Source organism: Mercenaria mercenaria, chromosome 18, assembly GCF_021730395.1.
Source record: "Mercenaria mercenaria strain notata chromosome 18, MADL_Memer_1, whole genome shotgun sequence".
NCBI classification, from domain to species: Eukaryota; Metazoa; Mollusca; class Bivalvia; order Venerida; family Veneridae; genus Mercenaria; species Mercenaria mercenaria.
This window is the reverse complement of record NC_069378.1, coordinates 50421920-50448810: the sequence shown is the minus strand read 5'-3', so window position 1 is coordinate 50448810 and position 26891 is coordinate 50421920. Positions and strand designations below refer to the sequence as shown.

The window sequence follows — 26891 nt, the reverse complement described above, 5'->3', positions numbered from 1 at the left end:
TGAGTAAAAGTGAAAACATGGGGTGGGATGGAATTTTTTTAAAAAAATTTTTTATTCACCTGGAAAGGTGTCCTAATATTTTAAAAACAATTCAGTGGTATGATATAGATAATAAAAAACACATTTTGAATTAAGTTTGGAATATTGTCCATTAGAGTTGTCCTACCTTAATTAGCTTTGTACGAGAGCTGCACCGGAAATAAAATCGAGAAATATTATTCCGCTTAAGAACATGATGGTTTCGGAATCGTACTGGTTCGTGACTGTAACCGTATCCCTCCGTATTTATTGTACTAAAAGTCCTACCGGAAAAAGCACTAGGCAAACATGTCCTACCATTTCTTGACTCCCTGAAACAATGGTCTCCTCCACTCCAATGTCTGGATAGGGGTTCCCGATGCTGCTTGCCAACGTCGCATTTGGCCAAATAGGGACCCTATTGAGACCAGATGCAACAATCATAATGATGTGAAATTAACAAGTTTTTATTTATATTAAGAAAATAGGTTGAAAACATAATGCGAAAATAAATTTCTTCCGCTTAATACTAGTAGATTTGGAGAAAGTGCGTTATTTTGGGATTTGCAATCAGTACATATTATATTTCCACATTTGAGTTAGTCAACTACATGCTCCAAATGCTTCATTTCCAAGAATTATAATTAAACAAACACCTTTGCTTCTACTGAATAAAAATGCATGCTTTGAATTAGATCTAAGCATAAGTCAAAAATGCACAAGGTGATAAAAAGAATATTACAGATGTGTCCTTCCACACTGAAATAATCAATCTCATCTAATAGAATTGATAAAATGTCGAACACAACCCCGTATGTTATCTATCAACTCGCTTAATAAATTCAAAGAAGATACTCGTATAATAGTCTGTATACAGTTTCTAAAACTACAAAAAGTTTTGATATATAATTATATCTTAATTATAGTTTTCAGTACTGATATATATATCTGTGTTGGTATATCCCTTCAACGGGATATGTATACGATACGTAAAATATGTGTTTAACATAGTAGATGCGAAAACAATGTCTTCATTTTTATTTAGAGTGTCAGTAGTTTTATGTTACAGTCATTTTCTACAAGCTTCTATTTTAATTTACAAAAGCACTATCTTCGATCTACTTTTTTCAAATGTCTTAAGCGATCCTTATTTTGAAGATTAAAATCTGTACTCTTAAAGTGCAAAAGTTCCTCTCTGTGGTATTTTTGTGTTTCCTATTGTAATTTAACAAAACCACATATGTTTATATTACTGTCTAATATGATACCCGTTCGGTGATTGTAAATGAGGTAAATTCTTGAGTTAATTTTCTCCATTAGTAAAGAGATTTTTAGGAATGTATTTTTTTTTGACAATTATCATTATTAACAGATCGGAAAGGTTCAAATTACAATATATTAGTTATTAGATATTGTGTAGTCTGAACAAAATATTATATAGTCAAAACATGTGTTTTAAATAAATGGAATGCATTTGTAGGTAAAATAAGCAGGAAGTTATATCATTTGCCCTATACAAAAAATTGTTTTAACAGTCTATTATTAAAACGTCGGTATTACAAAACACTTCTTATATCTGATTTAACAAGGAAGTTACATTAAAGCTCAAATCTGAATACTTTCTGCATTAAATCTCTTAAATGAGTTATTACAGATTTCAGTAAAAGGAAGCGCAAATGCAAATTAAATGTATATTCAAAATAGAACTTTATTTTGAATTTCTCTAATACAAAAATGGAGTTTAGTGATATAAGTAAGGACACACCTAATACTGAACGCCACAGAAACACTCATTTATACGAGAATACAACTGTTACTAGGGAAACGATTGAGACAGATGAAACCAAGTCTACTGACCAAATCAAAAGGGACGAAGAGAATTATGAGCAATTAAACGTGGACAGCAAAACAAACAATGAAAAACGTGACAGCAAAGAAAACACACAAAATCGGAACAAAGTTTTTATTTCTATAATTTTGGTAATGCTTGTTTTGCTGTATATTGCAGTCATAGTGTTGATAGTTAGCGTTGTCCTACCGAAAAGTCAAGGTGAGTACAAAAGGGACAGAATGTAGAGTTATTTGAATAATCTATGTTACTTGTCGACAAAGTGTACAAAATCATTTACCCTAAAATTATCATAACAAACAATTTCAAAAAATATACTAGTTAATATTAGTAGGTTTGCTGTTGTTTATATATAAGCTTTTTAAATTCTTGTTCTCTGTAAATATCTCAATTAGAGGAAACAGTAAGTGTGCGATTGCTTCTACATGTCTTTATTCTTTGTAATGTGTTTAAAACTTCTATACAAAGATGATTTTTATTTACTTCATAAAACAATTAGTGGTAAGTGCCACAGTGTTGGATATAAATGTCCTTATTCAATGTCATATTTGTTGTGTTGTTATGTTATGTACGGGGTGGCTATTCACGACCGCCACACGGCACAAACAATGCTTCTACGATAATAAAATAGAAAAAGGTGGAAACTTCACAGGTCGCTCAACACGACAAAAACAAAAATGTTGCAGGCTCGGTTTAATTGAGCCAAGTTTGACGTACCTTTTTAGTTAATGGAGGTTGGAGTATATGGGCACCCTGTTCCGTTTCCTCTGATTTGGCACTAAGCACAGTAACAGGTCGTGTTCCAACCCATATCCTAGTGGTACCGGACATCATTGTTTTGGACAGTTGGTAGAAGACAAATATGTTTTCCAGGAGGTTGTTCTGGCAAATGTGATAAATTGGTTTTGTGTTTTTAATACAAACAGATGGCGGCTGCCAATGATTTTTTGAGTTCCTTAAGGAATATTGTTAGTACAATTATACTTACAAATAAAAATGTAGACATCTGAAAAGAAATAAAAATATTTATGACTTATTTACGTTTAAAACTGTAACAGCGACTTCAGTACATAATCAGAGTGTTTTGATATACTAAATCAATATTTAAAATAAAATAAAATAAAACATAGAATCATTATACACGAATAAGGTAACCTTTTTTTCTGGCACATTCATCAAACTGAAAACAAAAGGAATTTTCCACGTGATGTCCGACACAAATTGCTGTCTTGTCTGCTCTGTGATTTCTTTGTTGCTTTTTTTCAGAGTAAAATGTATTTTTCTCGTTTGTGTAATTAAATTTGATGCTTTTACTATGGGCCAGATCAGACATTAATTAAAATCAAAAGTAAAAACAACCAATTCTCGTGTTTATATAATCTTTCCACAAAAACAATTAAATTTCGTTACAAAAAGCAATCGTTTCACTTGTACGTGGTCGAATAATTTTGGTTTCTCTTTTTTATGCACTGAAAACTGAAAAAAAATCTTACGTTCTTCCACGGTTAAGTTTGGGGCAGACACATATATCTTTTTTCAGACGTAAACAATGTCATGATTTTGGGCTGTAAGAAACGATTATGTGGACAAATATCGATACTTTTTAACCCAAATCACACAAGTTTACTGCCCCTTTGTGGTATTTTTGTAATTCTTATTGAAATTTTAAAAACCGCTTAGGTGTAAAATGTACAGGAAGTTATATCATTTGTCTTAACTAAATTATTGATTTAATCAGTCTGCTATTTTAAAGGCAGTAACATAAAACTTCTGTAATATAGGATATTTTCACATTTCTAAAACAAGGAAATTTATTTAAAGCTCGTAACAATTCATAATGAATACTGCTAAACCAAATAAGGGCTTAATGATTAATATAGCGTTAATGTAATTAAATCTTTAAATAATTGAGTTACTGCAGACTTCAGAATATTGAAGTGCAAATTGAATAGATTTATTAAATGTCTATTGAAAATAATACTGTATTTTAAATTTCTGTGTACAAATATTGAGTTAAGTAATGAAAGTTAAAGAATATCTTATACTAAACGTCGCAGAAAAAAAAATATTTATGCGTGAATACGGCTGTAACTGTGGAAACGGTTGAATCCAATGAAACTAAGTGTACAAACCAAACAGAAAAAGGCGAAGAGAATTATGAGCAAAACACTTGAACAGTAAAACAAACAAAGATAAATGGGACAAGCAAAATACACAGAATCAGATCAAAATTATGATTAATACAATTTTGGCAATGCTTGTTTTGCTTGGTATTGATCGTTATCGTTGCCCTATCAAAGAAATCAAGGCGAGTACAAAAGGTAGAGAGTGTAGAATTAGCTGAATAATCATTGTAACTTGTCAGGGAGTTTGACAAAATCCTTCACCCTCAAAAACATGATAACACACAAAATTTCAAACACGTATATTAGTATGCTTTTTTATTGTTTTTACATTATAAGTCCTTTAAATTCTTGTTCTCTCTAAATATCCCAGTTCAAGGAAATAGTCAAACTGCAAAGGCATATACAAGTACTCTATGCAAAGATTTTAAACCTTTTTACTTAGTTGAGTTTTAATTCACTTTATAAAATAACTAGTGTTACGTGTCAAAGTGTTGAATATAAGGCTTTTATTTAATGTCATATGTTTGTGTTTAAAGTCATATCGAAATAATTATACGTCATATGGCGATTTTTCAGCAAAGTCCACTTGTTGTAATTACTGGGACCAAAACCTGCTTAATGGTTACATCATGTTGACTTTTACTGCACCAATTTTAACAAGATTATACTGATGGCTAAGTTTGACGTACCTTTTCAGATAATGGAGGATGGAGTGCGTGGTCATCATGGGCATCATGTTCCGTTTCCTGTGATGTTGGTATCCAGCACCGTAACAGGTCGTGTTCTAACCCATATCCTAGTGGTACAGGTCATCATTGTTTTGGGGAGTCAGTAGAAGACAAAATATGTTTGCCTGGAGCTTGTTCTGGTAAAATTAAATTTGATATTATGTTTTAAATACTAGAAACTAATGACTACAAAATGGCTATTCCGTTAAGAAATGTTGTCAGTAAATCTATAAGAGAAAAAAGAACAAATTCAGATTCCGACATCTGAAACTAATAAAATAAATTGGTTTCAGACTGTTAAAGCGACTTTGTTACATCATCTAAGTGTTTCATTGTCTACAAAACATGATGCGTCGGTGGAATTAATGACTGCTAAAAAACGGCAGATACATACTGTTATAGTCCAGTAGGTTTGTAATCTCCTTTGCGGGAGCTGTTGTTATGGCTAACACTTTCCTGTGAGGACAAAAATGAATTCGTCTAACCCTGTGCTTTTGACAAGCATTTTAGAGACTGATTTGTACACGTGTAAAGAAATAGGCTGGAATTAACAAACGTGTTGAATAATAGATATTATTCTTTAAAGTTTTTCTCCAGGACATTTCATCTTTACAAAACTGCGACCACTTCCTAATAGAGAAAGGGTTTTCTTATGACCCTAGGCATAGGGCAAAAACTGTTCTTCCATCCGTTTGTCCGTTCTACATTATCAGATTGATTACAGTGCACATCAATAAACCGATGTCGTTTATACTGTCTTTCACAAATGCTTGTGGTAAGACCCACAAAATGCAAAGATTACCTTAAACCTTCCCCTTAAAACTTTAAGAAACAACATTCGTTTGTCGTTTGTCTATCCATACAAACCTACAGCCTACATAAATGACCCGCTCTGGTGACCGTTGTATAAATGACCCTGACATTCATCCTATAACTTAAAAAGCTAAATAAATAACATCCGTTTTCCCGAGTGTCCGTCCGTACGAACCTACAGCCCACATTAACAACCTACATGACCAGATTTAGTTCATACTCATAAGTCCAACACAAATGTATAGCATCTGTACAACGGTAACTGGCATAACACCTGAATGTTTTCCGAAACACTCTCGGCATCAGTTCTTGAATTCGCAGTCCTTCTGGTTTCTTTGACCTTTCTGCAAATATACTGTTGTAATATTAAAGAAGAAATAATATGGTGCATGTCTTTAGGTGTTGTCAGATCAGGTGTTAAATAAAGCTTTTTCTGTTATAATGTCATCCCTAGACGGGCACAAATCTAGCAAAATCTTTATCACTGATGCTTCCTGTCCAAACACCCGAGAATAATGTTATTATTATTCTGCAAGAGCTGGTACCTTTCAATACTTTTTATGTCCTATTTGACTTGTTCTGTGAATGCTGAAAGGTTGTGGATGTTTCGGTGGATGTAAAATTCAGTAAAAGTTATAATGGCATAGCAGTTAGGATATTTTCATTAAACATTTCTTTGGTATTGTCGCTGAAATAGTGGTCTTTGATGGCAGAGGTACAAAGGATGACAGTTTAGGCCATACCAAATTGATTAATAGTTCTTCGGAAATTTTTCAAAAAAAATAGGAGCGAGTGAGCGAATTTTTTTTTTTTTCTCAATTTTGATTTTTTCAGAGGCGGGCAGATTTTACATGGAGCGAGCGGGTATTTTTTTTCCAGCTTGGACCCTAAAAGGAGGCATAACCAGGTATGATTATACATGAAGTTAACATTTCTTTAAGAATAACACAGAAATCAAATATTTACAGTGTGACTAACACAGTAGATAGCTTTTCTAAATGTTTTAAAGACTACATGAATGGTTTTGTAAATAAATTCTTGCCAAAACTCACTGAATCAGTTTGTTTTTATTTTGTATTTATAATTACTAAGGGATGAGTGTCTTATTTTTAATTTTGATTGTTCTACATTAATCTGAAGGCGTGCAGAGGATGGTGAGGAATATTTAAGACAAAACGGGCACCCAAGTGGAATAACATATCTTCTGAAACCCAGTTAGATGGCTTCGACACATGAGCAACTTTGTGCCCCTAGTGAAACTCCAAACGGTAGAGGTGAGGGGAAAGTAATAAATCACTTGACCAATAAGACCAAACGGAGTTGGGCACACAAATGCTTCAACATTGCTTGAATCCCATTGGAATAATTTCTTAACAGATCAGGATAGCTTAAGTTTTTGTGGTAGAGGTTCATTTCAGTCAAAAATGACGGACAAAAAATGATCCCAATATTGCCACTCTTAAAAGTGTTATTTGTTGTGCTTTGATTGACCAAGAAATTTTGAGTTGGGAAGGTCTGTTTTTTCAGTTTCTTTCTTTCAATCAATGTCACAGCCAATTAATATACAAACAGGGAAAATTGGGGTTACAATACGACAGAAATTATCTTTATATCTACACTACTTATTTGAAAAGCTAAACATTTTTTTTAATTGAATATATGCATTTTGATAGAATATCTGACTGCCGTACTAACGAATTTACGTTCAAAATGATTTGGGCCCGAGACAATTAAATTTAATGTGATGGATCAGTCAGGATCTGTGAACAAACTTTTATTTTGCTCTAGATCTAACATATTGAACTAAACAACTGATAACAAATAGTCTGAAAACTTTATCTGAACAATATTTCTATGTTTAATCCAAATATTTTTAAATGAATCCCCGTGCACGTCTTACAAGTCGGGCTCTGTTCTTTTCACTGTATTCTGTATTGAACAATCGTAGAACGTGCCTACTTCATCACCTACCGGCACATCGAAGGCCAAGTGTGGCATTAGCACAGACACTCCAGATTTAAAACAAATGATGAACAACATCATAATTCCTGACTTTTTAAGTTTGAGTCATCAGCTACATGTATTACGAACGCATGAATTCCGATCAATATCACTTTGACGCATTAAAACAGTTATAAAACCTGTTTTGCCGTTATCATTCCGGACCGCGTAATCAAAAAAAAATTTTTTTTTCGGAGATTTTTACGTACATGTACGTGCGGGCAGGTGATTTTTTTTCTTTTTCTCGGGAATGAAATCATAGATGCGGTAGTTCCGACGAACGACAAATCCATTTGGTATGGCCTTAACAGAATATATTATGTTCTTGACCTGTAATGCTTTTTACTACATGTTGACTTAGAACTTTAAAATCTGCTCAACCAAGCAAAAGTCCAATCCTTACTTGTATAAACACAAAGAATATTTTTTTATTTAGCATGATTGATCATTGGTGTCATTGATTTTTAAACTTTTACTGACAGAAATGTGTTCAGTTTATCATCGTTTAATTTGTCTAAAACTAAATTTATTGTAATTCAAAGCAGGCCCACAACAAAAAGAAGCTGTAACGGAAAATATTGAAGACGGGTTTCTTCAAAAATCCAACAAAAATATATGCAAAATACAAAATCTATGGGGGTTAGATGGTAAAGGTAGATAAAAGGGTTGGATATAGGGAGGGAGGTAGAACAAGGATAAATATTCAATAGTGAAAACCACGTTCCTTTAACGAAGTATTCATACAACTTCGCAGACACGCACGAACAAAACACATACACACATACAGGCACGCACGCACACACGCACACACACACGCACACACGCACACAACAAACATACACACAACACAGATAAACAAACTAAAAGTAAGTAAAAACAACACTGTGGGGCACCGCCCAAAACAAACACGCATTAATACACATACACACGCACACATAGACATGAAAAAACAGCAGCAGAGCAATACCTAAGGACGACCGGCGGTCAAAATTATGGCCGACACGATGGTTTACTGTTCGTAAAGGTGAGAGGCAGCAAATGCAATGGAGCATAAATGCAACGGAAAGGGGTGAAGTGGGGCGATTGTGGTAATGGGGGTAGTTAGGAGAAAGAGAAAAGAAACGCTTACAACAAACAAGACAACATATACAGCATAAAGTACGAGACGGACTGATAAAAAGTTGAAAATAGGGTTACTGCCTTGGAACGGTCAGTAACATGTAAAAAGGAAACTGGTCTAAACGCGTTTAGGGACTGCCAACCTTGCACCTATTTTCAACAAGTAAAACAAGACAGTGTAAATAAAATCACTCTCCGCTGAGGAAGGCTCTAACTTCAGTGACAAAGTAACAGATCGTATGAAGTAAAATATAAAAATACTGTCAATCTAAAGTATAATTACACCAATGAACTCAACAATTTGTCAGAAATCAGAGCACCAAGAGCTTAACTTTTAAGAGTACGACTATGCAAGACAAAATTCTAATTCCCCCGTCCGGTTTTGTACGAATGCATCAAATCGCGTAATAACAATATTATATATCTAAAACAACGAAACAAGCACGAGCTAAATTCACAAATATATTGTATTTGATTGTTGAGGTCATCTCTTGTTTTTGATAACTGATAGTAATTACTTTTTCTTGTCTGAAAATATCAGCAACATTTATCATACATTCCATATTTGATATGAGCAGAATATAAACAATTATTGCATTTATTAAACACAAACTTAGCACTCACAGTACTGAAATGATTTTTGCAAACATTCGGAAGTACTTTATAAGCTGGATACCGATTAAAGTTACTTGCTACACACACACTTATAATGGCTATTAAAACACTGCGATTTTACAGTTTGGTTTTGGTCTGACATAGTACTGTTTTCCCACTATTTTGGAAGTAAGCCAATTTTGTCTTTTGACACTGGACAGTTCACAAAGGGGAGAAAAAAGGGGGGACTAAACAACTTTTTAACACGTTTACAGGTGATATATATTTGTAATAGAATAACTTAGCAAAGGAAATTTCCAAGATGAATACAGTGATTTCAACTTCAAATGAAATTACAATCGAAGATAAAATGGGTGAAGTAATTGTCCATCGAATAGTTAAAGAAAAAAAGGATACCTAGAAATGAGCTACGTCATTATGTCTGTCTGCCCGCCAGCCAAACGTCGTGTCCTGTCTATAACTCTACTACAAGCCATGCACATATTTGAAATTGTTTGCAACAAATGTTTCTAGTAATGTGACAACGGGTAGCGCACAAGACTGTGACATCTAGCTCCAAGGACAAGGTCATACATGGAGGTCTAACGTTCACAGGATCTGTTTCGTCTCCGTTCCATAACTCTGCCATTCATCAACAGATTTTGAATAACTTTGTTTACATGTTCCTTGGAATGAGGCATGTCGCAATCGCCTAGCCCAGAGTTCAAGGTCACAAGTGGAGCTCAACAGTTAAGATGTTCTATTTCATGTCCAGTCCAAAACTCTTCTTCTATCAAGGATTTGAAAGTCACTTGGCACAAATATTCCCCAATATTCCCCAATGAGGTGATATCTCGCATGCAAAACCAAGATTTCGTTCTTATAGGACAAGGTCACACTGTGAGATCAATGATAATAGGTCTTTTGTAAGATCAAGAACTTAAGTTTGTATTGATGATTATTCAAGTAACTTGGCACAAATAGTCACCATAACAATGTACATGTGTGACCAAGACCTCTAGTCCGAGATCAAGGTCACACCGAGTTTTGATTTTATTTTTGTGATAATTTGTTTTCGCTGGTCCATGACGTTTTTATGGATGAATGTATATTCAAATAACTTTAATAATGCACCATTACATGACATAGTGTCCTGTGCAATAATCAGACCCCTTTCTTAAAAGTAAAGGGGCATCAAGGGTTCGTTCTCTTTTATAGGAATGTCAATGAACATCCAATTATATCGGCCGCCAACAAAAAAAATCAGTTTAAATAGGACATCAACGACCAATTCAATTTTTAGAGGGGAGCATCAACAACACATTTTAAGGGATATACTAGTAAACGACTCATTGTTTTAAAGGGATGCCGACGACCCATTCTGATAGTAGAGGTTATCAGCACCCTCTGCTAATCTTCTAATCAGCCACCCTGTCTTTCAAATGTGCAAACAATAACCCATTCTATATTATAGAAACTCCAAAGATACATTCATTTTGGAGGTGCATCGACAGTTTGTTCCAATTTAAAGACATATCTACGAATCATTCAGTTTTAATGGGCCACGAAAGGCACATTCAGTTTTAAAGGGACATCAACGGCCGATTCTATTTACAAAGGAAACCGTTACCTTAAGCGATATCAACGATCTATTCAATTTGAAAGGAACATGTAGGACACATTCTGTTTTAAAGGGAAACCAAAGACCCATTCAATCATAAAGGGACATCAACAACAATTGCAATTTTAAAGGCACATCTACTACTTATTCCATTTTATAGGGACATCAAGGGCAGTAAAGGACCGATTCAATTTTATAGAGACATCAAGGACCCTTTCAATTTGTAAAAAAAAACATTAACAACCGTCAAAAAACCATTTAATTTTAAAGGGACATCAACAATCGTTTTAATTTTATACATACATAACATCAAGATGTGCATCAGTATATGAAAGGTCTATAAAAATCAAAATAGAAAACAATTATAATCCTGTTAACAGTTTCGAAAGATTAGATTTTTAGTGCGTATTTAACGCAACAAACACAATTTTGGGGTATGTCATACATTATTAGATATGTCCTCAAATGAATCCAATCAACTCGAGGATTAATTTTGTTCTTGATATTTATTTGCGATTAGTAACACATGAAAATACTTCCAAATATTTAGAATTTTACATCAATTTTTAAAAGACTCGAAAATTTTATATCAGTTTGGAAAGATTTCGAAAATTGTACATAAATTTTGAAAAAGTCTGGAAAATTGTACATCAGTTTGGAAGCTGTCAATGATAATTATGCAATTGAATTTTCGCATATTATCGTTATACCACAAATTATTGTATATTATTGCCATTTTAGGCTTCAAGAATTTCATTCTAAGTATGTCTTAGTTCCTGCAGACAAGGCGGCCAACAATATTATCATCATTTGACGCCTACATTATATTAATGTTTTACAAAACGAACTAAATAGCACCAAACTTATACATTGAGTCCTTCTGTTGAAAATAAGTTGGTCACTGATCACATCACTGAAGTTTCTAATTTAAAAGTTCATATAGACGATCAACAAATTAAACTACCAACCATGTACTTGATTCCTAAATTGCATAAACAACCATATAAAGCTCGCTTCATCGCTAATTCAAGCTCTTGTACAACTACAAATATTTCAAAACTATTAACATCATGTCTAACTGCTTTGAAAGCCCACGTGGAAAGATACTGCGATAAAGTATACGAAAACTCTGGTAAACACTTATTTTGGTCGATTAAAATTTCTGGCGAAATCCTGGATAAGTTTAAAATTAATAATTACAAGGTATATAGAGTCAGTACATACGATTTTTCTACTTTGTATACCACTTTACCACATAATTTAATAAATGACAAACTAACTGCACTAATTCAAAAGACTTTTGCCAGAGAGAATGCGATAATTCTCGCTTGCAATTTTGATAAAGCTTTTTTTACTAGCAATATTATTAAACATTATACAATGTGGACCTGTGACGAAGTTCGTGAAGCCCTTTCCGTTTTATTGAACAACGTTATCATCAGGTTTGGGAATGCAGTTTTTAGACAAGTTGTTGGTATTCCCATGGGAACAAATTGTGCACCCCTTGTCGCAGATTTGTTTTTATATTGTTATGAAAGAGACTTTATGTTGAGCCTTTCTCCAGATACGCAGGCAGATATTATAACTGCATTTAATAATACATCACGCTATCTGGATGATATTCTTAATATGGATAATCCGTTTTTTGGTCAATTGGTGGGTACTATTTATCCTAGGGAGCTTCTGTTAATTAAAACTAACAATTCGGATACTGATGCTTCATTTTTAGATTTACATCTCTCTATTTATGACAATATTATACATATCAAAATTTACGACAAGAGGGATGCTTTTAATTTTAGTATTGTAAATTTTCCTCATTTGGATGTGGATGTATCTCAGGCTACATCTTATGGGGTATATAATTATTTCTCAATTAATTCGGTTTGCCAGAGCGTGTAGTCATGTCAAGCATTTCAATGAACGTAATCAATATATTACAAGTAAACTTCTTCAGCGAGGCTACCGTTATTACAAACTGCGTAAATATTTTGCTTAATTTTACTATCGTAATTCTGATTTAGTTTCAAAATTCAATAGTATTTTAAAGACACTTCTGCGAGAAGGTATTTCTAAACCCGTTTTTTATGGGGATGTGGTTTACAAACTTCGTAAGATCATGGGTCATGGAAATTTTCCAATTGTATTTGGTAAAATTATAAAACGTTTAATTAAAAGAGGTTACGACCCAACTGTTTTGAGACATACCGCATGTTTAGTATTCAACCCGTTTACAGTTGGACACTAAGCTTCCCTCTTTGATTGTGTCTGACGGAAGATGGGGAGGACTCTATGATAAGCAGTTTTTTAATCCTACCAGGACTGAACTGTTTTGATATCTGTCTTCTGGCCTGTTTCGTCGGGCCCTTAAGGGTGTTTCTCTTGTTGCTCTGTCTTCTGAAAAGGCACTGAGTACATACGTTTTTGGTTCTAAAGTTTTGCTTTTTATATATTTATACACGAGCGTTTTTGTGTTTTACATGCCATGCCTTTTTGTTTCCATTACGTGTGTTAGAGATTCACCTGGAGGGGATTACTTTTATTTACACTGTCCCGTGTCTTTGGGACATGGTGGGGGTAAGAGTGAGGTTGGGTGCGCATCATTAACCGGTTTAAGCTCCCCAGTGGTGTTTTTGCCACTGACCGTCCCAAGGCGGTGCCCCACTGTGTTCCTGTGTTTGTCCGTTTTGTCCTAATGTGTTGGCTTTGTGTATGTGCGCATGTATGTGTATGTGTGTGTATATTTGTGGTGCACGCGTCTGCGTGCTGTGGGTTTCGTTTTGGGGAGGATGCGTTTTTGGTACGTGGCATTCCCTGTTTGATATTTGTCTTTGTTTTTTTTTCACAATGTGAAGTTTGACTTCTATATGTTTAATTTGATGCCTTTGTAGAATTGAATACTTTTATCGTCAGTAGTATCGGAGAGAATATCACTGCATCTCTTATCAGTTTTTTAAAAGATTGAGATTAAAAGTATACATTTTGTAAAATATGGTTGGATTTTCAATTATTTATTAAAATCGTGTAACCTTCATAACTGTGAGAAACTGTCATATCTTACACTTTGGTTCTTTTGTAGATGGTGCCTGGGGTAGCTGGAGCAGTTGGGGTTCTTGCAGTGCATCTTGCGGCGGAGGGACACGGTCACAAACTCGAACTTGTACAAACCAGAAACCATCATTACTTGGAACATATTGCGATGGTACTCCGATAAAAGTTAGCATTTGTAACATGCAAACATGTCCAGGTAAGCATATTTAACCATCCTTTCATCAAAGCATGTCAAATAGTTTCATTTTGCACCTGTCAGAAATAGCTGAGCGCTTTCTTTAGCCTGTGAATTTAGGACCGCAATGTTTTGCATTTTGTTGTAGTCAAATGTACAGCCACGATAAAGAGATCCCAAATATGCGTACACAACCACTAGCTTAAAGGTTTATAACTTTCAGCATTAGAAAATAAGTCTGAAATATCTATCAGATAATTATTCTATAACATATAGGTTATTTGCTCTTGATTATTTTGCAAATCATTCGACCCCCGTAAAATACGTTTAACAAATTTAATGTAAACTATTTGATAAAAGCATTTTCAAAGAAGTACGTCCTTATAACATGTCTTTTTTTCAGTACATTACCACAATATTAGAGTGAAATAGATATCAGATATCTTCACGGTGAAAAATATGTCAAATATATTTTTCACTGGTAAGAAACTTCAGAATGAACCATGAAATAAAAAGAAAATCTATTTATTAAATATGTAAGATCAAATAATTTACTCATGAGCACCATATCTTACATTTTCACTCGTTGTCATGTCGCCCGAGAAAATTAAGTAGATCTGTTTTTAAAATTGTTCCAGAATGTTCCATATTAACTAATGGAGACTCCGAGTTAAAAAGTTAAATATAGATTAAAAGCTAATATACAGAGAGGCGAATCTTTTTCAGCTTTACATTGATACATTTACATACATTTATAGTTCCTATAGTAATATACTTGTAAATACACAAATTAGCCATAGAAAAACTATCTATTACTTCAGAAGTAATAAGTTCCCAAGTGTGGCTTATCGTAGAATATCCCGTGTTTTGTGTTCTTATGCGTAAGAATATAACACGACATACAAGTACCAAAAGTGTTAGAAAAAATGATAACTTCTTTTTACGACCGTGCTACGCAGCTGGATCGGATGACACCATTGCACGCGCGTGGGTTATTGTAGAATAACCCGAGATAGATTTTGCTCTACATGTATGTAGGTTATTTGCTGGTCGTGTTAGAATAACCAATATTGCCCCTCGTGTTTCCAATTTACCAGTTATAAGAGAAAATTATGTTTATAACTGGTACTAAACACCCCCGATGCACAATCGTAGTAATGTTGTTATATACAATTACATTACCTAGTTAAGCTTGAAAAAGATTCGTGATCTCCGGTTTTTATACTAAAATAATGTTTTAATAATCAAGCTATAATATTTTGCATCAAATGCAAAATGTTCATTTCCAAACACAACACTGAATACATTTTCTGAATATGACGGTTTTGTTCACTAAGGATTAATACATTTCATCATATATAAGGTATTAAAATTGCGTTATAATTATATTTATGTAGTTCTATCAAATGTATAGCGATAAAATTTACGCTTTTTCATACATTTCTAAAGTTTAGACACTACATTTATGTAAAATAATTTAGCGTATATGTATTCACATACATACAACTATAAAATTCATAAAATGTACACTGTCATTATATTGAATTCTCATTACAAACTATTAAATTATTTTCGTCAAAATATAGAAATCTGACGTCACATCGATACATTATCTTGCGCCATATAGGCGTCGATATATTATCTTGTGCCATATAGGCGCCGAGAAAGAGTGCTACGTTACCTTATTTACTAATTCATATAAAAGACGTTTCAGAATCGAAATGATGTAACGGAATATTGTTACATTTACTTCGCCTAACACGATGTGTAGGTCATAAGGCAAAGAAAAAACTCATTTGATGTCTTCGCACCCTACAGTTTTCTACTGGACGTGTTAATTTCCGTATGTTTACACTGTTAAAACACAGTTACGGGTTGACGACACGTGGACCTAATGTAGGGATGATGCATGTGTCTTCGGGTAATAACATCTGTAGAACATCTGCAGAATCCCGCGGGATTGGTTGGTACCCGAGCCCGGTGGGACTATTCTAGCATAGAACGCGTAAAAATCTAATTAATATATATCTTATAGCTCAATGTCAGTAAATGTCAATTAAATGCGCGGGGCCGTCTGCGATATTGTGTTTCGCTGATCACATTTCCTTTTAAATTATCCGTTTTATAATAGTAATACGTTTATGCCACGGAATGCGCGTATATAAATAGGTGTTTTATCAGCACGTGAGTGCCTCTCAGTTAAGATACCTTTTTTGTCCTGTTAAAACTCACCAGAAAGGTGACAAAAACGGCAGTTTTATGCCAGAATACATTTTGAGTCATACATATGCCATGAAATAATGCTTCCCTTTTTCATCCCATTTGCTTACAAAAAAGACGTGTTAGAATCGTAATAGACATTTGCGAATTAAGCCTATACCGAATCCGAGATTGCAACCCGATATTTATACTGTATTTTAAGGGATAATCTCAAAACATTCACGTGTTTTAATTTACATTAATCGCAAATATCTGCAGTATTGTTCTATCTACATCACTGTTTTAGCTTGAATCACTTGTGTTTTTTAACTAGATCGTAACTTTTGGTCATAACTGTATTATACAACAATGAAATTTAGTTAATACTATTCCGTTAAAAAGCCAAACAAAACAGAGATTCTCTCTCAGACGCTATAGCCTATTATCCGAAAACACAAAGGTCGGACAGTTGTCATCTTTCTTCCTTTTTCTGGCATTATGTCGTACGTTATCCAGTTATTTCTTTAACTTGTGGCTGCATAATTATTATAATCCAAATACCGTAGTCGTTCTGTGTTGCAAAGTAAGAGATGTTTCTTTTGTAATTCTTAGTTAAGACTTAATTTTCTTATAAAAGGTTCAGTGAAGAAATTTGCATAACGCGAAAACGTGTTATAGTTATTTTTCTAATTTCTTTTACAGATAATCCTGACCACATTTAGTTCAGCTAAGCATGTCGTACTCGAGGTTTATCTATGATCATTAGATGTCCGTCGTACATCCGTCATCTGCCCCGCACCTGTTTTCATGAGCATCCTTTCCTTTACCACAGAGTCAGTTTGTGCAAAAATAACAAGAACATTTCTTGTAGGGCTTTTTTCGATACATAAAAATCTGGGTCATCCATACTGAGTTCCGGTTGCGACACTGCAACCGGAAGTAACAATTCTTCTCCTTGCCGACTTCTTTTGCAACACTATTTCACAGAAATGTTCGTTGGGTAACCCTAAACAGAAGTTAATAAACTTGTATAGAATGGTCGAATCTCTCAGAATTTTCTTATTAGATGTGGCTGTTGTGCACAAATTTTTATTGAGTAGTCTTCAGGCGAATTCCTTTAGATCATTCTCTATATTAAATATGACCGTGAGGGCCATATAGTCTAAAGCTATAACGGAACTTTTGAGAATCGCCACGGAAATGTTTCTTTGGTGAGCCTCTTCCAGAGTTATTCAGATCATTTGGTACATTAAAGAATGTGACCGTCAGGGATCCGAGCAGGGTTTCCATATACATCTATAGTGTAAAACTTTGAGGTCTTCTTTGTCAGAAGCAGAACGACATTTGTATTTGTTTATTTTCTTGCATCACGTATTTCAGATCTCCTGATGTCTATGTATTGCTTAAAAATGTTAATAAAGTAAATAGCCCTTGGCAGATCATACTGAAAACATTAAACAGATCGCACCCATTCTTAGAACTACTACTTAGAAACATGGTGGGCAATATTCTGAAAAAAACACACATGGATGCGTTTTGTTTAAAGTATGATCTGTAGACGCATTTATTCGGCAACTTGGTTAGTGGACAGTTAAACAAAATATGTAGTCAATCGACAAAAACAGCTCAAAGTTAAAGTGTAAGTCAACACCCATTTTTATTTTTTGAACCACTTAATGTTTTGAAAAAGTCCCTAAACTATACCCGAAGTCAGATTCGGATTCGGCATCGGATTAATTCGCAAATGTCTATTAGAACCATGATTTAAAATATCTCAACAATACGAATTGGTTATACGTCGCGTGTATAATTCCCTCGAGCTACGCCCTTGTGAATTTGTCAGCAAGCGTATTGTTAAAATATGGTTCTGCTATATATATCATGCGTATATTATTTCTTAACTATATGAGACTAAGTAAAACATTAAAATAAAGTCTATTTAATAATCTGGGAATATATCCTAACACATATCTGAATCGCAACATCGTATCCACACTTTAAAAAGTTAAAAACTGATGCTAATTTTTTCTATATAACATGACAACTAAAACATATAAAAAGGAGGAAGAATTAAACAGTTCTAAAATACATTTATTAAATACCCTGCCATTTCTATTGTTTGTTTTGCAATATAACTAATAGTCTTTTACATATAACAGTAGATAAAATATGTAAGCGCTCATTCCCGGCGAATTATATATGACGTGACGTCAATATTGCAATGTTACTATGACAATGAATATGATTATATTTCATATTAAAATAACGATGTCTTATGTTGATATTGATTATTATTTCTGTAAAACTTTTTTCATTTTACAGACTTAAAGGTGGCATTCACTGCTTATGGAAGTAGTAAAGAAAGGTCAAGAACTGTGATTAAATTTCCCCACACGCACCTTAACAGTGGCGGGGCATACAGTCCCAGTACAGGGAGATTCACCTGCAAAATACCTGGTTTTTATCATTTTGCTGTTACTTTAACAAAAGTAAGAAAAAAAATAGATGTGATAATTGCCAATGTAAGGATAAATGGTGTGGTTAAGCTTTTGTTGCAGTCTGATCCTTACAACGATAGTGATGGCCACTTTGATTATGGAAGTTATTCTCTTAGCGCTGCTGGCACCTTTCGCTTGAACGTAAGTGATTATGTAGATGTACATAGTTATCCATATGACCTCTATAATGATGATAGTTCATTCTTCACGGGAGTTTTAGTAATCCCAGATAGATTATAGAAATACACGTTTACATGTAATACAAAAGTGAATACCTACACGTCGCCCATAACGATAACAAGACTAAGATTGATATAAACATTTCTTTATAACGATATAAGGCTGCTAATTAGTACTATTTTTTTAAATAATTGCAGACTCGACAGTATTGCAGAGAAAGATTTGTGTTGTTCTGTATGTAGAAATATTCTGATGGATATTTGCAAATTCATCAATTTTTACCGAACTATAGTTAACATACTGTTTTGACTGGCAAAGTAGATGAATCAGAATAATAAATTTGCAATATGATCCTTTTTAGACCTCTATACAACCATTTTCAATTATTTCTTGGATTTTCGATCAAATGTTTAATGTATACTTTAGTGATAACACATCAGGAACACTTTTGTAAACATTACCCTCCCCTGTCCCATTTTCTTTTGGTCGTTTAAAAACAGTCAATGTTCTCCGAGAACTTATAGAATACAGGTACTGGAAAAAGGTCTTAGTGTGTAAAGTAGTTCTTGGAATTTGTTAAGTTTATGAAGAATTAAAAAAGCAAGGTATAATGTGTGCTTATGTCTATGTTTCAAATGAACTCACAAGGATATGACGTCAAGTAAACACAAACAAGTCACAACGACCTATTGACTTGCATTGTTTACACATGTTGTGTCACGTAATCATAACAGTAGGGACGTCACACATAGAAAAATGTGCGTTTAATAACTGCATTATTACGTTTATATAGGTCTGGATGTCATTTTTTCAGAGAGCTATAACGAGGTATATAACCAATTTAACAATGAAGGAAACAAAGTTGTATATAACTAGCGGTTTAATAGTTTATATTTAAGTATGAAATTCAATGTAAACAAATAAACACTGAAGTGCCCAAATGTGAACTAGTAATCTGCTAATCTGCTATCTATTTCTGTTGCTTTTGAATGTAAGTTGTTTTGTAATAGGGCTTGTTGGCACTTCTACATTGTACGTTTGCCTATTTGATTAAGATTTCAAAATATGAATATGGGTTAGGTTTTAAATATGCATATAAATTTTCATTTAAATATAATCTTATACAATACTTACTAGCAGCTGTATATTTGTAAATGTGTGAGACTAATAAGACTTCGAAACTAGTTTCATACACGAGTGATAATGTATGCACTTTTGTAATGCTTTGGATGTTTTAATAAATGTTTGCATTCCTATATTAGTTATTATATTTTATATTTATTGCAAATATATCCGTGAAAGTATTAATATGAACTATGTTTCATAGATGCACAAGCGTAGGAGCGAAGTGGGGAGTAGAGGGGCGTGTCAGGGAGCCCCCTCTCCTACCCCGATATTGAGACTAAGGGGGAAGACCTTTTCTCTTTCTTATTGTTTTTGGTTGTCCGAAAATCTTCAGGAAATATCTGGATAGGGTTAGCTGGCCGGCACCCCCCCCCCCCCCCCCCACACTCCCCCCCACCCACTCCCCAAACGTTGAGTACGCCACTGAGATTTTGTTTAAGTTTAAACTTTGAATATGGACTGAAAGTAAATATTTATACTCGCATCCTTGCGATACGTTTGCACACATACTTACTATCATACTTTTTTTTTTTTGATAACTTGACAGTAACATCATATGGTAGTACGATATTTACTAAATATGTAACTCGGTATGTCAATAATCTTTTACAAAGAGACAAAAGATTTCACACTGAAATATAGCATTGGGGTTTTGATATACCATTTCGAAGACGTGTCTTCAAATTACTATCAAATTTTAAAATCAAATCTGAATAACAATAGTATGATTCAGCAACATATGTACGTATTTTATCATAACGGTAGCCTTTCTCAAGAAGTTTATTTATGATATTATGATATTATATTGATTGCGTTAATACCGAATTAACGGAGAAATATGTATCCAATAAGATGTTGTCTTCGATACATAATACCCATCCAAAATGGGGAAAATTACAATACTAAATAAAAATCATTGTTTTATTTTGTTTTTTTTTATTATTATTTTTTTTCATAAATTTTGGATTGAATCATATTGTCATAAATAGAAAGATATAATTTATTTATATAATGAAGCAATAGTATCCGAATGTTCGTTTCCTTTAACTTGGCCTCCCGGGGATACATAGTATCCACCAATTGAACATTAAACGGATTGTCCATGCAAAATACATTGTACTTGTAGCGTTATGTATTGTTAAATGTATTAAGAATATCTAACTGTATCTGCAGAATAGCTCAACATGTATAAAACCTCTATCATAACAATAGAAAAACAAATCAACGGCAAGTGCACACTTTTTTTTTGTTGGAATACCAGTGACTTGTCGGAACTTTTCTTTTTCAAACCTGAAGCAAATGTTGTTACAAAATGGAAATATGAAGTCTGCCTCCTATTGGTCAAACCATTCTCTAAATAATTAAATATTAGTATATTGACTCAAACAATAAGAATCATCTACATACAAGTAGGAAATTGTCATAAGTAGTGCGACTACGATGGGCCAACACATTTTCTAGTTATTGATCAGGAACTGAAGTGTCTACCGATGGATGGATGGATGGATGGATGGACGGACGGACGGACAGGTAGACCACCTGATAAGAGAGGAGGGGCGTGAAATAACAAAAAGGTTTAACGGTCTATGTCTAACTGGCTGTCTTACTATAGATTTTATATACTGTATCGAAGAAATGCTGAAAACAATGTATGTGTAAGGCTAAAACTGTTAGTTTTATATTTATTTTCAGTTCTATTACCATAAAACATCTTCATGCAACAGACATAGAAATACTAAATATAACTTATAAGCCTAAAATGTGTACCATAGAAAGTTAGTACAATTTGTTAATAAGTTCATTACACGGCATATCAATCGAAGCTGGTCTTAAATACATGGTAGTGAATGCGTAATCATGACAATCGGGCATTTCGTGCTGTTTCATAATCCTGTATGTATTTCCGGTAATCTTATAATGTCTATGCAGCACATATGTAACCATAAGGAAATTAACGATTTTCAGTACAGATCGACTACTTTAAAATATACGAAGGAGATTATCTTTTGAATTTGGTCGTTATAAAAAGAAAAAATAATGCTGTTATGGGAAATGTGTAATCTTGATAGAACAAGTCTTACTATTAATAAAACAGTATAGAACCGGAATGTCTGAGCCTAAACTAATTATGTACAAGAACATCACGAAGAGAAGTCTTTGTTCTTGTTATCTTTCTTTTCATATTGAACTTTTAAAGTAATGACTTCATTTGGTAATTTTATTTGATGGTGCTTAATGATATAAAAGTACAGTAAAAGCCCGACTAAATTGATTAGTTATTTTGCATGCAAGCTTATGCCTTGAGCATTATTTAAAATAGATTTAATTCTTGTGATTAAATTTCGTTTAAAAACCACTTACAGCAGCCGCTGTCGGTTGAAACATATGAACGTAACATACACAGTTGATAATTGGTAAGTATTTTTCAGAAAAGAAGCTCATATATTCTACGGACATATATTCATAATTCAGACAAAAGACATATCAAACTTACAGCTCTCTGCATACGTACACACCTAACAACGATTAAAAAGTCTGCAAAGTTTCAAAGCTAGTGTACCTGAAGACCTCAAGTTAAGTGGACCTAAAGACAAGTTTTAACCATGAAATTCAAATTTTCTACTTACAAAAAAGACCGTAATTCTGACAAAATGCATGTTATAGTATGGCTCTGGGTCTACCTACTCATCTAATTTTGATAAATAAGTGTGGAAAGTTTCAAAGCTGTAGCCCATGGTTTTTGAGAAAAAAGGTGGACCTAAACGAAAAAAAAACTAATAAATTCTAATTTTTAAGTACAAAAATGTGCAATAATTTTGAAAAAACTATTCACAGAGTTATAATTCTTGGCCTATGTAGTAACCAAAAAGTGATAACCGAGTGTGCAAAGTTTCAAAGATATACACTGCTCCCCCTCTACAACAAACACCCTATGGGAGACGGAAAATTTGGTTGTTGTTCGGAAGGAGTTGCTGTAGAAAGAAAAAGAACATTAAGCATATTATGGAGTCAGTAACGTGTTGTTGCAAGGAGGAAATTGTTGTTCAGAGGGCCACTGTAGAGTGGAAGCACTGTACTTATTTTAATATTTGAAAAAGGAGGACCTAAACAAAAAAAAATAAGCAACACTGTCGCCGTCTAATAAGCGACGACAATAACACCTAGACAGTTAAAAAAAACATCAGACGAGCTAAAACGGACGGAATGACTTAATTGATTTTTATTTTTTCTTATTATTGATTTTGCAGTTTGCCTAGCTGTGCCTTTTAAATTATTTTTATAAGTCTTTCACTGAATTAAATGATTTTATACTTTTAGAAAATAAGGTTGCTTTCACAGCGTATGGAATATTAGGAACTACGAAAGCAATAATCTCTGAAATGTTTCACTGGAGTGTTTCACTGCAAAATCTCTGGGCTCTTCAGTACAGATTCAAAAGAAACATATTCACAATATTTATATTGACACATTCTCATGTTACATTTATTTGAATTCAAAACCTATGTTAAGCCTCATGATGATACCGACCTTGAAAATGATGTAAGCGGACACCCTCTGAGTTTATTTGAATACAAACGACAAAGCTTACATCGATGGGTGGAGTGGAATCCATGCTGTCTTAAAGATTCTTAATTTAAGGTAGTTTTGCATGTTTGATAAACCAGAAGTAGTGACGTAACGTCATTTTTCAGAAAACGTAGAATAAAGCATGGATTCGGCATACGGAAACGAAAATCATTTTATAAATTAATGGAAATACGTAGGTAAAGTTATTAAAACACTTAAACTCGACCAGCTCTGCATCAGTCACATGATAAAAGGGCTATAATATGCTTCTTGCTATTCAAGTTTTGATGTTTCTGTTTGAAAAAAATAAGGATTAAACATTCATGTAAAACTATTCGCCATATTAATATGATGTACCACTTAAACTCTTCAATATATAAACTCAATGGCCGAGTGGTTATGGTCGCTGACTTCAAATCACTTGCCGATGTGGGTTCGAGACAAACTCGGGGCGTTGAATTCATCATGTGAGGAAACCATCCAGTTGGCTTACGGAAGGTCGGTGGTTCTACCCAGGAGCCGGCTCGCGATGAAATAATGCACAGAGGGGCACGTAGGTTCTTCCTCCACCAGCAAAGCTGGAGAGAAACCATATTACCATTACCTATGATTGTGTTAATGCGACGTTAAACCCTGATATTATCTTCTAATACAATCGCTAAAGCAAACTCATGTTAATTTTGAAAAAAAATGTATGGTTATCTGCGTAATCCTGATTTAATTGACACAGGGGTAAAATAGGCGAAAAATATGAGACAAATCGCTATGTAGTTAAATTTTGAGACGGACCTGTACTTTTGATTATACAAATGAGGTTATACTGAATTCGGTTTTTAAACAGCGACTGATTAATGCTGTCATAGAATAAGTGTAATCTTTATAGAACACGGCTAACTATAAATAAAATGAAACAAATTGAAATGCCTGTGCCGCAACTAATAAGGTAAAAGGACGTCACAAAGTGTCATCATGATGACATTCCGTCCATGTCTTAAATTTGTAAATAATGACTTCATACGGTTTATCAAAGATCCTGAATTACATTTAAACTCTGACTATATTAATGAACTAAGCATTTGCTGTTTTTGCACTGAGCATTATATGTAAGATAAATTGCGTTAAGTCTTGTGATAAATGTTGTCTAAAACATACTAACCACAGTAAACTTGTGGTTAAAATACTAGTATAGGTACGTAAAATATACGTATAAGCTTGAACATATGTAAGTCAATATTACTGAACAACTGCTGTCGCAAAATATGGACGAAAGTCACAAAATTAGCATCTTATCGTCTGGGCTTAAAAAAGAAATGCCGTCGGTCTCCGTCCGTCTAAGAAGACGATAGGTTGCGCTAGGAAGAACTTGAGCTGGAACAGCATCTGAGATCACTATAGAGACCTATCCTGGAATGAAAGTCCCTGTTGCAGTCGTCACAATTGTAATCTGAGCTTGCCACTGTACATGAACTTGACGCCTTTCTTTGAAGCCTCCTGGGTCTTTGCTTGTCGTTTCTCTCTCCCTCTGCTTTCTTGATACCTGCACTGACGTCGTGCCTCCAGGAAGGGCGATCCTGTGCTATGTCCTTCCATAACTCAATGTCTATATGATCGGACTTGAGGTGTCTCTTGCATACATCAGAATACCTGAGGTATGGCCGGCCAACTGGGCGTGTACCTTCCTCGAGTTGTCCATACAGAAGGTCTTTATGGAGTCTGCCCTTGTCCATTCGGCACACATGACCCACCCAGCGCATGCGTCTCTGGTTCAGCATAGCAAAGATACAGGTTGTCTTAGCTCTTCTGAGGACTTCGCAGTTTGTAACTTTATCTTTCCAAATGATGCCTAGGATCCGAGGTAGACATCTCCTGTGGTAGGTATTGAGTCCTGTCTCCTGTCTTACGTATGTTTTTCAGGTTTCACTACCATACAAAAGGGTGCTTAATACACATGCACTAGACTTTCTTTTTTCTGTTTAGAGCCAGGTTTTTGTTATCCCAGACTCTCTTGGTGAGCTTTGACTTTCCACCTATGGCCTTTCCGACACGGGCATTAATTTCCGCATCAAGGGAGAAGTTTTTCGAGATGAGTGAGCCCAGGTATCTGAAGTTGTCTACGTTTGCCAACTGCGAGCCGTTTATAGAAATTGAGGGAGGTATTGGAGCACCCTGTGCGATGATTTCTGTCTTCTTTATGCAGATTATCAGAGCAAACTCTAAGCAGGTATTCGAAAAGCGGTCTAGTAGGCGCTGTAGGCCATCATGAGAGTGGCTTGCAAGAGCAGTAGCATCCGCAAACAGCATTTCTCTAAGGAGAATGCGATAAACCATGGACTTAGCGCGTAGACGAGTTAGATTTTAGAGTTTGCCATCATGTCTGGTGTGGATGTAGACACCATCGGAAGAAGATCTGAATACATGGTACAGGACTAAAAAGAAGAACATGCCGAAGAGTGTAGGGGTGACCACGCATTGTTTGACACCGTTGAGAAAGGGCTAAGATGTGTCCCCATCAAAGCTGACAGTGCCTTCCATATCTGTACGGAATGACTTGATAAGTAGCTTGGGTGGACAAACTATCCGTTCTAGGAAGCTGAACAGTCCACTGTGGCTGACGAGATCAAAGGCCTTGGTGAGGACGACAAAGGCCAAATATATCGGTTGACTTTGCTCCATGCAGTTTTCTTGCAGTTGCCTCACAGAGAATATCATGTCAATGGTTTTAGCGACCTGACCGGAAGCCACATTGTACTTTTGGGTAGACTCGTTCGGCTAGAACATGTAATCTTTTGAGCAAAACCCGGGCAAACACTTTGCTGAGAAGAGAGATTCCCCGGTAGTTGTTGCAGTCTGAGCGTTCACCTTTATTTTTGCACAGTGTCACATTCTTAGCATCCCTCATATCTTCAGGGACGGACCTATTTCTCATGTTGGTAAAAATTGTTGTCCAACCCTTTTGTATTTTCACACCTTTGCTAAGTTACCGAATGTATATTAATGTACAGATGTATTATATATGTCTTGATGTAATGAAAGTTTGCTGTTGTATATATATTTACATATGTATTTGTATATAACTGTCTTGATGTACATTTACCATAATGTCTTGTGTTGTAATTACAATAAAATATGATTAAACTAAATCTTGTGGCACTTCGCCTTCTTTCCAGCAGAGACAGAGGAGTTCATGAAGGTGTGGGAGCAGACCTGATTTTCCCTCCTTGATGACT

The 26891-nt window shown here is 34.5% G+C and overlaps 2 protein-coding genes across 2 annotated transcripts; one reads left to right on the top strand and one right to left on the bottom strand.

Moving 5' to 3' along the window:
• Positions 1–1584: 1584 nt before the first annotated feature.
• LOC123538197 (uncharacterized) lies at positions 1585–20220 on the top strand. The gene is made up of 4 exons (XM_053530298.1): positions 1585–2068; positions 4691–4861; positions 13949–14116; positions 18617–20220. The coding sequence occupies exons 1-4, from the start codon at positions 1753–1755 to the stop codon at positions 19030–19032; spliced, it is 1071 nt and encodes a 356-aa protein (XP_053386273.1). The 5' UTR covers positions 1585–1752; the 3' UTR covers positions 19033–20220.
• A 5397-nt stretch (positions 20221–25617) lies between these two features.
• On the bottom strand, positions 25618–25965 carry LOC128550575 (uncharacterized). The gene has a single exon (XM_053529835.1). It carries the CDS (start codon positions 25963–25965, stop codon positions 25618–25620), a length of 348 nt encoding a protein of 115 aa, XP_053385810.1.
• Positions 25966–26891: the final 926 nt, after the last annotated feature.